Source organism: Ursus arctos, unplaced genomic scaffold (genome assembly GCF_023065955.2).
Source record: "Ursus arctos isolate Adak ecotype North America unplaced genomic scaffold, UrsArc2.0 scaffold_16, whole genome shotgun sequence".
NCBI classification, from domain to species: domain Eukaryota; kingdom Metazoa; phylum Chordata; class Mammalia; order Carnivora; family Ursidae; genus Ursus; species Ursus arctos.
In genome coordinates this window covers 30,101,200-30,116,274 of record NW_026622830.1, presented here as the reverse complement: position 1 = coordinate 30,116,274, position 15,075 = coordinate 30,101,200, and the positions used below count along the sequence as shown (strand labels likewise).

Below are 15,075 nucleotides of genomic sequence, written 5' to 3'. Positions count from 1 at the left end.
ATGCCAGGTGCTGTGGGGTCTCTTTTAGTGGATTCCTAAATAGAGGGCTCGGAGTTGTTAGATCTTAAAACCGAGAGTCCCAGTTGGATGGTAATGATAGGTGTCTTGGGAAATGTTCTCTTTCTGAAGAATAATTAGATCTTGGGATCAACAGTGTGTGATTCTGAGAATGATCAGAGGATCAAGAGAGTTATGTTTGTTGTAGTTTCCCAGAGAGCTGGTTTAATTCCTCTCTTTCTGTAAGATAAGAGCTTGAATCTCCTACATCGTGGCCATGATAAGAGAGGGGGTGTTCTCCACAGGTAAAAAATGGAAGAGCCAAGATAAGCAGCCTCCCCCCACACACAAGATAAGCAGCCTTTTCTGTTCAAAGTCTATCAGTTGGAAAATATATTTTAGGAAAGGGGATATCCTGATAACATGCTTTGAAGTGAAAACACTGAGAAGATGGGATGCAAATGATTTTGATGCATGGTGTGAGAGAGTCTTTCCCTTCTTTCTGGCGTTTGTGTTCTTAAAAATTAAGTTTTAGGGGCACCTGGGTGGCTCGGTCAGTTAAATGTCTTCCTTTGGCTTAGGTCATGATCAGGGTCCTAGGATTAAGCCCCGTATGGGGCTCCCTGCTCAGCGGGGAGTCTGCTTCTCCCTGTCCCTCTGCCCCCCCCCCCCGCTTGTGCTCACTCTTCCTCTCTCTCTCTCTCAAATAAATAAAATATTTAAAATAATTAATTTAAAAAAATTAATTTTAAAGATTTTTAAGTAATTTCTATACCCAAGTAGGACTTGAATTTACAACCCCGAGAATAAGAGTTTTATATTTCATCAACTGAGCCAGCCAGGTGCCCTATTAAAAATTAATTTTTATGCTCTGGTTTTGAGGTTTTTTTGAGTATTTATATTTCAGCTTTTTTTTTTTTTAAAGATTTTATTTATTTATTCGACAGAGATAGCGACAGCCAGCGAGAGAGGGAACACAAGCAGGGGGAGTGGGAGAGGGAGAAGCAGGCTCATAGCAGAGGAGCCTGATGTGGGGCTCGATCCCGGAACGCCAGGATCACGCCCTGAGCCGAAGGCAGACGCTTAACGCTGTGCCACCCAGGCGCCCCAGCTTTTTTTTTTTTTTAAAGATTTTATTTGAGGGAGAGAGAGAGAGCGTACGCGTGCATGAATGGGGGGAGAGGCAGAAGGAGAGGGAGAAGCAGACTCCCTGTGGATGCAGGGCTCCACATGGGGCATGATCCCAGGACCCTGAGATCACTACCTGAGTGGAAGTCAGACACTTAACCAACTGAGCCATCCAGGTGCCCTAGTATTTCAGCTTTTAATTCAAATAGAGGTTTGGTAGTTTTTTTTCCCCTTCTTTCATTTCCTTCCTTTATTTTTTGAGAGAGAGAGAGTGAGCATGCTGGTGAGTTGGGGGGGGGGTGCAGAGAGGGGGAGAGAATCTTAAGTAGGTTCCACGCCCAATGCCGGGCTCGACCTCACAACCCCATAAGCAGAGCTGAAATCATGAGTTGGATGTGCAACCAACTGAGCCAGTTTTAAATGAGAGATGTTCATAATATAAAAACATTACCACCTAGTAGTCGGGACACAGACAGTTTGGTATAAATGATGACAAAATAACAGAGTTGGTGCAGTCACTTCCTAGAGGAGGTTTACAAAGTTGAGGAGCATTTTAGCTGTGGCCAAATCCACAGAATCTGGGCCTTAAAGCACATCCTGTCCATTCTGGTCTTATTTGAGGCTTGCTTTGTGCTCCAAGCTTTGCCAGATGTGATGGGAGGACAACAGGCCACCCAGGTTTCCCTTCCCCACCCGATCAAGCCCCCCACCATCAGCGCCATCCCTGTGGCCACTGCATTCTTTGGTCCATAAGTCAACATGGGTCTTTGGTCTCCCTGCTTCCCGGCCATGTTCTTATCCGAGCCCTGTCTGGCATTCCTGCCTGTGTCTTTTGCATTCCTAGACTAATTAAGATTTCTTTTTCTTGTAGGCTTTTACACCTCCTGAGCCCCTTACCTTTAAATTCTCCATTCACTCCTAACCTGTGTTTACCTAAGCTAGGTAGGCAGGATCCCTGACTTCAACAGTTAGAGGTAAGGTATTTCAGATAGATTTCTTTACCATAATCTAAGTCCGTAATTCTGGTGGAGAGAAAGCTTATTTCCTGTTAGAATTTGATACGGTACCTGAGGAGGAAGATAGGCTGTGGGCAGTCGCGTGGCCCTAACTACCCGGTGTTTATTTCCCCCACCCCTTTTAATTTTATGGGTTCTAAAGCATCCACGTTTCTCCCCGGGCTTCATGGTACAAATGTGGTATTGGAATAAAATGGGAGTAGTAAGAAAACCAATGTGTTCTTTTCCTTGATGTTTCTTATAGTTCACTTAGGTTTCTTTTCTGTCAGTTTCATTATTTGTGTAACTTCTTTATTTACAAGAGAAATATGTTCACTGTGGGAAATTTAGGAACTATAGAACGATGTAATGAGGGGAAAAACAAATCATTCAGAATCCCATCAGCCAGAAAAACAGTATGCTATTTTGGTATATTTCTTTCTAGAGATTTGAAACAAATATTTGGTAGTTCTTTTATAAAATTCTGATACACACACACACACACACACACACACACACACACGCTGCTTTATGAAGCCTTTTAGCTTCATATTCTAGCCTGGCATATTGATGCCATTGAACACATAATTTGTAATTGTGACATAATAGCAAATTGTGGATCTTTTGCACTTTCATTGGGATCTTAGATTGTTTCTCAGTGTTTGCCAGAGTAGATGTTAGCCATTAATGTATGTTAACCTTATTGCAAAGCGTACTAGTTTTGAATTTTAATGAGGGGGAATACGTTTTTTCCTGTGTTCCTTGGCCGTTCACTCTTTGCAAATGTCTGTCTTCCCTACCCCCACCCCTTTACCTATGTTGAGCTGTACCGATGGTCAGAAATGCCACAGACCTATTAGAAGTTACAGTTGTAGGGAAAATCCCTGATCAGGTAGCAGTTTGAGGGGGTGGAGGGAGAACCGGCAGCACTCCAGCCGGAGCTGTGCCTGTCACTACGGACAGCCACAGCCTCCTTGCCTGTATCTGGGATGTTTGAGACGTAAACGAGATCATGCGTATCAACATCAGATCACGTACACGGTAGGCGGTGAATAAATGTTTGCTTCACTTTACCTCCTGCGTCTCCACTATGTGCCTTAAACCAGAGATCAGCCAATGGGCGGCAGGGGATCTGAAAGGAGACCAGTGCCAGTATTGGCGTGAATCTGTGCCCAGCAAACATTAGCCGTCCCCATCACCATCGTCATGGCATGTGTGGGAGGAGGAGCGCAGAAGGTTTTCTTTGTGGGCCACCGACAGGCGCATCAGCCCTCCCAGGGCTGCGGGGCCGGGGCTGGAACCGGGGGGAGGTGAGGCACCTCTGGCTCCTCTCGAAGGGCAAGTCATGCTGGGGGGCAGGGGACACGTCCCTGGAACTCCCAGGGTACTCTGGCTGCTGCGTGCCCAGGTGCGCTCTGGAGAGGGCTGAGGAAGTGAAGAGGCTGCCCTAAGAAGCCCTGGCAGGGCAGGGCAAGTGAAGGAGGCTGCGCTAGTGGTTGTTGAAGAGTGTCATGGGGGCTGCCATATTTGAGGAAGCAGTGAAGACAGGGTTAGGGACTTTGCTGCCTCAGACAGCTTCAGGGTTGCTAGTGTTCTATCAGCTGTATATTTTGGATTATCATAATGTAAGATCGACAAGCTCTGGGGGTTTAGCATATGTTGTATAATACTTTGATTTATTTTTCATGGTAGTTAATTTTGAAATTTCAAATAATGAAAGTAGGTGGGAGATTTTTATGTTCTTGTAAAAAGGGTTTGGGTTAAAGGCTGAGAAACACTAATCTTGATACCTCTATCTTTTTATTTATTTTGTTTTTGTTATAGAGAGAGTACAAGTGCCGTGGGGGGCAGAGGCACAGGGAGTGAGAGAGAAAATACCAACAGGTTCCATGCCCAGTGTGGAGCCTGATGTGGAGCTTGATCCCTTGACTCTGAGACCATGACCCCAGCCAAAATCAGAAGTCGGAAGCCTAACTGATTGAGCCACACGGGCTCCCCGATACCTTCTTTAAACACATTTTAGTTGTAGATATGGGTACTAGTGGAAATAATCACGTTGTGCGTGTAGGAGGGTAAGAATAGTGCTACCTTGTTATTAAAAGAATAGAAAACAGTTAATTTGGGCTACTTCATTTTTACTTTGAAAGCGAGTAAGTAGAAAACGGCTCACTTAGCTACTGGACACATGATAGTGGTGGGTGCTTTATACCACACCCCAAATAGGTGATAGATTGAGTTCTGAACCTCTGGTGAGAGGCACAAGGTTTCCCAGGTCCCTATACCCTTCAACTTGCAGGTGTCCACAGCTGCCATTCACTGTAACTTCTGTGTGAGTAACACAGGCTCGTTCGCTGTCGGTTTAAATGGACATTGCTGTGATACTGACCCTCAGCGTGACATGGCTCCGTTACTACGCCTCTCTCCTGCTTCCCATATATTTGGCCATCTCTGGATTACTGTTTAGAAACAAGTACGTTAGCATTATTGTCTTTGTTTACTAGAAATAACACACTTGAGTAAGAAAGACATGTTTATGGAGCACTAAACACACTCTCCCACACAGAGACCATACTAGCCTTGCATATTTGAAATAAGCCATTAGCTGGGCAAATGTAGGCAGAGAAAACCTGCTTGCTTCACAGCTGATGGATTGATTATACAATATTGGTTTAGCGGAAAAATGTAAAGCCATCAAGTCTGGTTTCAAATAGTTTTGGGGGGGAGAAAGGACATCTTGTTTCCAAAAATAATCTTTTTTTTTTTTTTTAATAAAACCTAGATCAGTTTCCTGAGATGAAAGATGCCAAGATCCCATTGTTAGTGGCCATGCTATTAATAACACAAAAGAAAACCTGTCTTATTACATTTAAGAAGCTTCCCAACTCGTGTTTTATTTCCCAGTGAAGTAATATTGAGAGGTTCAAAAATGTGAAGCTTTGATAGTATCAGGAACATTTTTTTTTATCCTTTTTCTCTTAAAAAAAAGTCTGTGCCTTTCCTGAAGAACAGACTTTAACATTTGATTTTTTAAAATTTCGCTTTAAAAAAACCCCTAGATCATCAGAATAGCTAATTTAATAAACCAAAGGAAACATATTAGTAAAACAAACCAGCGTTTTATTTTTTCAGTCATGTTTGGTCATTTCCTGCACATGCAGTAGAGGCAGTGGGTCAGAAGGGCGCCCTAGTGGGCGTCCCCACCTCCCGTCGCCTTCACTTCTCTCCGGTGCCAGATCCCCCTCTCCCTTCAGTAGAAACTTGGTTCATCTGCCCCTTGCTCCAGAACCTCCTACTTTCCAGGACACAGTGGAGCAGGACATGTTCTCCCCTTGGGATGACGGTGGCATGGGTGGAGGGCAACAGTGCAGCTCTCGAACGGGGGGCTGATGGGGATGGAAGTGGGCTCCAAGCTCCCCAGGGATGGCTTGACCTGTGGAAATATGTTAGAGATCGTGGTTAGGTGATTTAGGCCAGTCATCTTTATAGTTAAATTAACGTCCTACACTAGCCTGGGAAAGTAAGGGTCCTATGTGATTTCTAGGAATCAGACACCTTTTGGATTGGCTTACAAACTGCTCTTGTACCACTTGGTTTCCCTGCCCCTCCCTGCACCAGTCTGGGGCTGGGACCCACATCTAGCCAGGGCCCAGGCGATTGAACTGGACAGCAGCCTGGATGCTTTCCCCCTGCCCCGACATTCAGTGCAGGGCTAGTGTGTTGCCCATTGGACTGCAGTGCTGTCTGCCAGGGGCCCACCCCAAGCAGCTGGGATGTGTGCTCCCATCCAGGCAGTCTCCAGGGGACTTAGGGCCACATCCCTGCTCTCTCCTGAACCATACTACCTTTCCCAGAGCACTGTTTCTACCTTGGCCCAGGCCACTGTCTCTAGTGCCTGGCAGCAGCCGCATAAAGGTCTGCCTGTCTCTGTTCCCGTCGCCACGTCCTGTACCGCACCTCGCCCTTTCACTCCCACTGCTGGCAGAGCGGCCATCCACAGGGCACATCCGATGTGGCCCACCTGTGCTTGCCACTGCTTCGTGGCTGCCTGTTGGGGGCCCTGTGTCCAGTCAGAATTCCTGAGCCTGGCACCCACTCCAGGTGGCGCTCTTTGTGGGGGCGGGGCAGGACTGCATCTTCATGGCCTGGACATAGCCGGTGCTCAGACAGTTCCTCAAATGAGTAAGTGAGCCTTTGCCTGGGCTGGGCAGCATTTGCATCTTATGGAACTTACCGCATTGTGAGTGTGTGTAGTGGAGTAAGTCCGAAAAGGCGTGGGAATTGATAAATCCTACCAAAATCTCCTGCTTGGTGCCGGTATATGAATTCAAAAAAATCATTGAAGTGAAATTCACACAAATAGTTAATGAAATTAACCATTTTAAAGTGAACAATTCAATGACATTACACACATTCACGGTGTTGTGCAACCATCACCACTGCCTAGTTCCAAAACCTTTTCATCAGCCTGAAGGAAGCCCCGTCCCCATGGAGCCGCAGTCTTTCCCCTGGGCGGCTGGCCATGAGTGCAGATGAAGGGGGTTTTAGCCAGGATAGGACTCCAAATCAGATCTGGGTTTCTTTGATGACTTAGTAACTGAGCGTTGTTGTTGTAAGAGAGTTCATCCTGAGTGTGTGTACGTCTTGGCGTCTCCGTGGGCTGAGCACTGCTGTGATAGAACTTGGAGCGTGGCTCTGATAGTAAGTTAGAGTTTCCTGTTATGGACTTGAACTTGGCTGGGAAGGTATATCTTGCTGGCCTCTGGTTTTACGGGCAAACAAATGTCCCAAACCCAGGGAGCTTGTGTAAAAAGTTGTCTCGCAACTTAATAGGTAGTTCTAGAAATAAATCTTTATTTGAAGTGCCATAAGAAAACGGTGCCCTGTAAAAATTATGTACTAGTTAGTGCAGATCTCTGGCATTCTTTAACGTAGCCTCACACTTGGGTTATTAATCTGTATAAGAAGTTTAATTTTTCACTGCCTAATTTCTTCAACTATTCAAAAAGGATCGAAATGTCTTTGGACCTCCTCAATCTGAGCTGTGCTGCTTATTAGACCTTTAGTGTTTGTAATTTCTTCCCCATTGTAAAAAGTAGTTGTCCTCATTGTAGGAGGTTCCAAAATGCATAAAGGGGAAAAGGTGAAAACGGCCCCATTGATGAAAGACAACCACGGTTAATATTTTGGTGGACATCTTTTTTATTGTTTGCTTTAAAAAGCAGCATACAAATAACACACAAATACATGCTGATTATTAAAGACCCAAATGTTAAAGGAGGATTGGGAGTAAAAAATGAAAGGTGGGCCCATCATTACTCCTTGTCCCTAGGGCAGCCTTCCTGTTGTCGGTTTGGGGCCTTTCTGCATCCTTTCTTCCCAAGTGTTCAAGACAGGGAGGTTATTAAGATTTTTTTTAAGCATAATTAGGATAATTCTAGGCTTACTGTTCTGTGACTTTTTTAAGAAACATTATCTTTTGGAGTTCTTTCCTCATCAGTACATTAGCTTATTTTTTTCTTTTTTAATGGCTTTTTAGTTCTTTTTAATAGCATTATTTTTGAAATGGATATCTCATACCTCACGATGTTCATCTTTATTTTCCCCCCATTGGTTGTAATGTCTTTTTTTTTTTTTTTTTTTTTTTTTTGATGAATACTTAGGTTGTTTCCAAGGATTCGGCATTTTAAATATCAGTCATCTGTCTTGAATGCACACAGCATTTGCGTGGATATTTCTGGAGGATAAGTTTCTATGGGTGCATTTGCTGGATGCAAGAAAATGTCTGTTTTGTTCCAATGCTAAATTACCCTCCAGAAAAAGCCAGTCCACCAAGAATGTAATCTCTCTGATAACTCAGAGTAGCTTTCTCCTCATACCCTGGTCAATAGATTTATCTTTTAAATATCCCCCTAATTCATGTTAAAAAATGAAAAATTTTTAAAAGTTTCATTTCTATAATTTTAAATGAGGTTGGACAGCTAACCGTGTGTTTTAGATATTTAAATTTTTTCCTGTGAGTTGTAGCCTCCTATCATTTGCCCATTTCCTGTGGACTGTTTTATTGATCTGCAGGTGTTCTTTACCAACTACTGATACCGGCCTTTGTGGGCTATGGAGTTGCGCTGGACCATCTCTTACCCCGTCACTCATCTTTTACTTGTCTTTAGTGTACTTTATAATACCAGATGTTAAACTTCTTATGTACGTTGTCTTTTTTTCTTTGTGTTTTAAAAATGTAGTTGTGCCGCTATTCATGCATAGTTATTTTTCAGGATTAATTTTTCAAGATGGATTCCTAGAAATGGAGCCCTCTGGCTAAAGAGTAAAAATATTTTAAGATTCTTGGTACGGGCTTCCAGGACCTAAGATGACTCCATGTGCCTCACCAGGGCAGGCATGAAGGGTGGTGATGAATTCTGGTGCTTACTTTGAGGGCCCAGAAACTAGATTTTTTTTTTTAAGATTTTATTTATTTATTTGACAGAGCAAGAGACTGCCAGCGAGAGAGGGAACACAAGCAGGGGGAGTGGGAGAGGAAGAAGCAGGCTCCCAGCAGAGGAGCCTGATGTGGGGCTCGATCCCAGAACGCTGGGATCACGCCCTGAGCCAAAGGCAGACGCTTCAATGACTGCGCCCCCCAGGCGCCCCCCAGAAACTAGATTTTGTCAGCATGAACAGCCCCTACACCCGTCCAATGCCACACGTTACCGCCTGCCTGCGCCTGGGCCGGCAAGCTAGTTTGCATAGTAACCACGGGGGGAAACGTCAGCACGTTGGGTGAGCCGCAGCGCGCGAGTTGCTTCTCCCGGGGACACCACGCAGAATCGTCATCATGTGGTGACTTGGGAAGGGGTCTTGACCAAGGCAGCTCGGGATGCTTCCCACCGCCCAGAGCCAGCGGCTCGGGCGCGCAGCCACGCCTCCCTCGGCCTGGAAGGGCGCTGCGGGCTCCGCTCCCCGGGCTTTCTGTGGGTGCTCCATTTCCGGCCTCCCCCTGTGGGGCCCGCGGTGCCTTTCTCTCCCCCGTCAGAAACACGCGGTCGCTGATGCAGCGCACACTTGCCCGGAGTTTTCTTTAAGAGAACTCGAAACTTGGCTGATTTGGTAGGCAAAACCCACACAGCCCGGGTCTGTCAGGAACATTACAAAAGGCTCTGGGGGTCTGTTTCCCCACAGCGCAGCGGCGTGCGGTGAAACGGCCCGTAAATGAAGTGTGTCTCTGCAGGTGGTGATCAATGGAGGCGCCACGTCCAGCGGTGAACAGGACAACGAAGACACCGAGCTCATGGCAATCTACACGACGGAAAACGGCATCGCAGAAAAGGTAGCCCCTTGCCCCAGCCTCCTCCCTGCGTCCTTGGCCCCGTACAGGGCGTGACCGTCCTTCCTGGGAGCTGGTCTCTGCCCTCCTGAGTGGGTGTGTGCTCTTCATGATGGGAATAGAAGGGATGAGGAGGAGCGGAGGTGACTTAGTTGTCTTGATGGCAGTTAAGGGGAGCCCCATATAGAAGTCCTTGTTTTCAAAGGCCTCAGCCAGGGTGCTGAGGGAGGTGGTTCAGAGTGTGACTCTGGACTCGGGTCTGGGTGCTCGTGTGACCCAGATCCTGTAAGCTCCCTGGGGATCAGGTGCCTCCTCTCCAAAATGGGAATGCAAATGTCAGCATCTGTTCAGTTTGTTAGGATTAAACGGAATGGTCACGTAGGTGGTTATTAGTGTTGTTCCTGGTACATGCTCCGTTGGCGGGAAACGAGAATAAGAGAAGCCAGTAGATGGCTTATGTAGACTGTGACAGTGAACAGAGTGATGGAAATCACATGCTGAGGCAGGGAGAATCTTTTTTTTGCCTCATCCCATCTCCTTGAGGTCTGTCCGTGTGACCCTATTCACAGAGGCCCGGAAAGGCCTGCCCAAAGAGGATCCAGATGTCTTGATTTCTTTTTTTACTTTGGGTCGGTCACTATGCTTAATACATGAAAAGTTTGGCAATAGGATATTTCCAGATTACATGGCAGCTCTAAGACTTCTTAATTTCATTTGAGGTTTACTTTGTAGGCTCTTTTTTTTTAGAGACAGAGGAGGGCAGGGCAGAGGGAGGGGAGAGAGAGAATCTTAGGCTCTATGCCCAGTGAGGAGCCCTACTCGGGGCTTGATCCCACAACCCTGAGATCATGACCTGAGCTGAAATCAAGAGTCAGATGTGTAAAAGGCTGAATCACCCAGGCCACCCCAATTTGGTAGACTTTAAAAGCACATTTTATTTTCACTGTGAAAATTTACTAATTTAATCAGTTTTTATACTGAAGCATTATATTCTAGAACATCTGTATTGTACTTTTTTAAGGTAAGCTCTACACTTACTGTGGGGCTTGAACTCACCACCCTGAGATCAAGAGGTGCATGCTCTACTGACTGAGCCAGCCAGGTGCCCCTGGATTGTACCTTAGGTAGTGTACGCTTAATATTCTAGAAACAGACCACTAGAAAGTTGATACATGCAAATAGTACCCAGCTGGGGTATTAGCACTAGAAGTTTACAGTGAAATCACTGTAATAATAAAGAACAAGGAGATTTTATTGAAATTCTGGACTAATCGAATTTTTGCGTCTGTGTGGTTTCTTTTTTCCATTTTTGGCTATCTTGAGCAATATTGCTTTTTGGTCAAGCTATTATAAATTTAATGGAGGCTAATTAGATTCCTGCTGAGATGTTAAAATTCCTCTGGTCTTGGATTCTGAGGTGCTCCTCAGAGTGCAGGAATTCAGGTAGCCACTGCTGACTGATGCCTACGCCCGCAGCTGAGACAGCCCACAGAGCAGGATCTGAGCCAGGAGCCACCACCTGGCCTGCTTGGGTCTCAGCATCCAAGGGGTACATCTTGTAGCAGAATGCTTCTGAATTCACAGGCTTGTCAGGCTGTATCCAGTTTTTGTGTACTGGGCCCTTAATCAGAGTCACCAGAATTTCCCGGGTATAGGCTGTCATGATTTTGGATTTCCTCCTCCATTATCCAGGAAATGATGGTCATCCTTTGAAATGAACAGTGAAGAGCATTAACACTCAGGGCTTTTTTAACATCTCTAGCAGTACCTTTTACTAATGCTAGTGAATTGTTGGCAGGAAAAATGTCTAGCTCATTTGTGCTAGACATTTATTTACCTGTTTGAAAATCTTTTTTCACTGTCTAAACTTTGATACATTGGTATTTCCTTGAATACTAGTGAGATAGGATACCTTCCTGTTTCACTGGCTGCTTTTCTTATTTTGTGAAATGACAGGTTTCGGGAGAAGAGCTACCATGTATTAAAGGGTGCTAATGGTCCAGACCGTGGGCTCTATGATTCAAGCAACGGGTCACATTTAGCCCTCACCACAGTCCAATTAGAGAGGCACTGCCGCTATCCCTGTTTTAGAGAAAAAGAAGATGAAATTTAGGTCCTTGGCTGTCTTGAATTCATGCAAAGAACACTTCAGAGGATGCTCCCCTTTGGGTCTTGCTTTTTCGAGGGCATGGAAAGGCTGTCTCTGAACACTTGACCGTGAATTAACACCGGGACCTTGCAGGAGAGACAGGAGGAATGGGGGCCAGAGAGATCACCCCATGGGTTCTCCATATTCATGTTTGTTTTCCTAATTATAGCAAGCTATTAGTTGTCATATTTTCACTTACTTTATACAGAACTTGACTTCTGGTGTCTCTTAATACTCTTGAGCTCCTTATGGTAAATGCTGGGTAATACGGTGTTAACTACAAAATACCCATCTTGGATTGTGCTCAAAGGGATTTATTCCTGAAACGACCAGAAGGATAATGCCTTGAGTCACGAACCACGCATGAATCTGTAAAATAGCACTGGGACCCATGCCCAGTACTTCCGAACTTGACCTCGGTATTACTGGGATTCTTCTATGAGGGATGTTGAAGGAATTGAACTTTGTTTATAGTGAGGGTATTTGGAACAAGAATGAAGTAACTCCAAGTAAACGGTTTAGATGTTCCCATTGAAATACCAGCATTTTGTTGTTTTACAGATTACCCACAAAATGTGTTTATAGGAGCATATGAAGTGGTCATAGTGGTATGGGGCAAATCACTATTAACCACAATTTCAGAAAGTCAGTTCTTTCTGGTAATTTCGTAAAAGCAACCCTGTTCTTTCTGGGAGGCCGTGTAGCATGGGGCAAACGCAGCCTTTGTGGACAGCCTGTCTGTTCAACTCCTGGGTGACTCGCTCAGCCCCTCAGAGTCTACCTCATCTGTAAAACAGGATTATCACAACACGTAATTTCCTAGGGCCTTTGCACAGAGGACAGGAGAATGTAAAATAGCACGAGGTTTTTAGGAAGCAGAGATTGCCAAAATGTGAAAATAGTCAAAAGTGAACTAGTTATAATGTGTACCCATTGAATATCCCACCTGGCTTGGCACTGGGGTCTTTCGCTGCCCATTTTTCAACAGCTGTGTGGTTGCAACTGTCACCAAGTTTGCTAAATAGAAGATAAACTTATTTTCATAATGTTGAGATTTACTTTTAAAGTTAAAGACCTTTTTAAACTTGAGGTCCTTGTGGATTCTCTTTAAAATTAAGGTACCAGCAGTTCTTGAAAAAGGAAGTTCCCTTGGAATAGATTAGACGAGAATACAGCGTTGGTAATTTTTGAAGCTGGAGAGAGAAATGGGGTGGGCATTCCATATTTCCACCTTGGTCTATGTTTGGAAAATTGTGTAGTAGATAAGATAAGAGAATAATTGAGCCATACCTTGTTGCTACTCTTTGATTCTCTGGTATTGATTGTGGTTGTGAAGAAATCAGACCAGTCTTGTTTTCTTTTTATCAGCATCTTGATCTTTTTTCTGTATTTTGGATTCTTTATTTATCTTTTGATATTCAGTAACTTTACTATGTTTTGATGTTGAATGTTCTGGGTCACTGTTTTCTGACACTTGGAGTATTTAGCATTAAAGAGCCTTTTACTTTAGGAAAGCTGTCTTGAATTCTGTCTTTATTTTTTGTCTCAGTCTGTTCTTCCAGTTTTCTTATTTGAGGGCTCTAAGGAGACCTATTTTGGATCTCCTTTGCCTGCCTTCTCTAACTATCATTTCTTTCTAATCTTTTTTTTTCTCTTACATTGTTTGATTTCTTTTTCCCCCCCCACTTCCAGCCTGTGACCCTTACTCTGTTACTCATGTCTGTTTTCTCTTGTGCTCTTACCACTTCCACTTTTTAGTCCTTTTTTTTTTTAATTCTGTCCAAATTCTGTCAACATGTTTTATTTCCCTTTGTTCTTAAATTTCTGTTTTCAGGTCTTTCTTAATACAGTTGATTATTTTATTGAGTTTCAGAATATCTGAGTCTGAGCAAAATTGGTGGTATCATGGCTGCCTTCCAAAATATCTAAATAATTTTTCATTAATTCACTGAGTACTTGATGGGTCTTTCTGATTTGCAAACATATCCTTTAGTTCTTGGAAATTTTTTTATTTCTTGTATTTGTTCCTATATCATGTTTTCCTTGTTCTTTTTTTTTTTAAAGATTTTATTTATTTATTTGACAGAGATAGAGACAGCCAGCGAGAGAGGGAACACAAACAGGGGGAGTGGGAGAGGAAGAAGCAGGCTCATAGTGGAGGAGCCTGATGTGGGGCTCGATCCCATAATGCCGGGACCACGCCCTGAGCCGAAGGCAGACGCTTAACCGCTGTGCCACCCAGGCGCCCCCATGTTTTCCTTGTTCTAGTCTGACTTTTAAAAGCTTATTAATTCCTCTTCTTTTTTTTTTTTTTTTTTAAGATTCATTTATTTGAGGGAGTGAGTGTATGAGTAGGTGGGGCAGACGGGGAGGGAGAGAGAATGTCAAGCAGATTTGGTGCTGAGTGCGAAGCCCAATGCGGGGCAGATCCCATGACCCATGAGATCTTGACCTGATCTGAAACCAAGAGTCGGACTCTCAACTGACTGAGTCACCCAGGTGCCCCTAGACACACTCTTAAGAGCAGGATAGTTCATGGGGCACCTGGGTGGCTCAGTCAGTTTAGCATCTGACTCTTGGTTTTGGCTCAGGTCATGATCTCAGGTCCACGTCGGGCTCCACTCCACACTCAGCATGGAGTCTGCTTGTCCCTCTCCCTCCTCCCTGCCCGCTCACTCTCTCCCTCTCTCTCTCAAACAAATAAAAAAATCTTAAAAAAAACAACAACAGGCTACTCCGAGAATTCACAGGTTGTCTCCCAATTGCCAGGCAAGGACAAGGACCGAGCCATTTTTTGAAATGGGGGGAGGGGGGCTTGGACAACCCAGCCTGCTGGGTTAATCCTTTCCTGCACATTAGCACATACCGCACTTCTCACACGCATGTACTTTCTCTCCCACCCCTACCAACAAAATTTTAAAAGGCATACGCAGTTCGTTATAACTCATTCAGGAATGCAGATCTGCCAATATCCGTTGTTTAGAGTGGAAGAAAAAGTTCTTCGAAAGGTCACCCTCAGTTCTCGTTTGGATTAGCTCAAATGTCAACTTACTTCAGACATTTATTTACCTTTAGGCTTTAAAAGGTGAGGCTGAATTGCGCCACTTTTATGCAAGGGTATTTGGCCCCCAAATCCCTGTCTACCTCTGCACAGGAAATCGATTGACAGGGAGTCTCTCCTTCTGTGGACCGTATCTATGGACAACAGGGAGCAAGCAGGGCTGGATATAGTCGGAAGGTCATTATCCTTTTTTGTGCAACATCTTTTACTTGTGTTTCCTGTTGGGCACTTTTTTAAATTACAAGAGACTTAGACTCCAAGATGGGCATTTTTTTTTTTTTTTTAAAGAAATTGTTCATAGAGTTTTAGAACCCAGAGCAGTTTTGAGGGTATGTGGGAGAATTTAAGGTTACTTTGAGTTTTCTGTTTAGCTGAGAAATAGTGCAGACATTGGCTGTGAAAACGTCTAGACTATAACCCAAAG

The 15,075-nt window shown here is 44.4% G+C and overlaps 1 protein-coding gene across 6 annotated transcripts in view; it reads left to right on the top strand.

Annotated features, from left to right (window-relative positions):
* Positions 1 to 15,075, top strand: part of SLC23A2 (solute carrier family 23 member 2) — a 131,066-nt gene that overhangs the window by 67,270 nt on the left and 48,721 nt on the right. For all 6 annotated transcript variants that reach the window (XM_044385703.3, XM_044385701.3, XM_044385702.3 and 3 more), the window contains one exon: positions 9,346 to 9,444. In XM_044385703.3, coding sequence (XP_044241638.1) covers positions 9,346 to 9,444 — 99 coding nt within the window. The remainder of the gene's footprint in view (positions 1 to 9,345; positions 9,445 to 15,075) is intronic.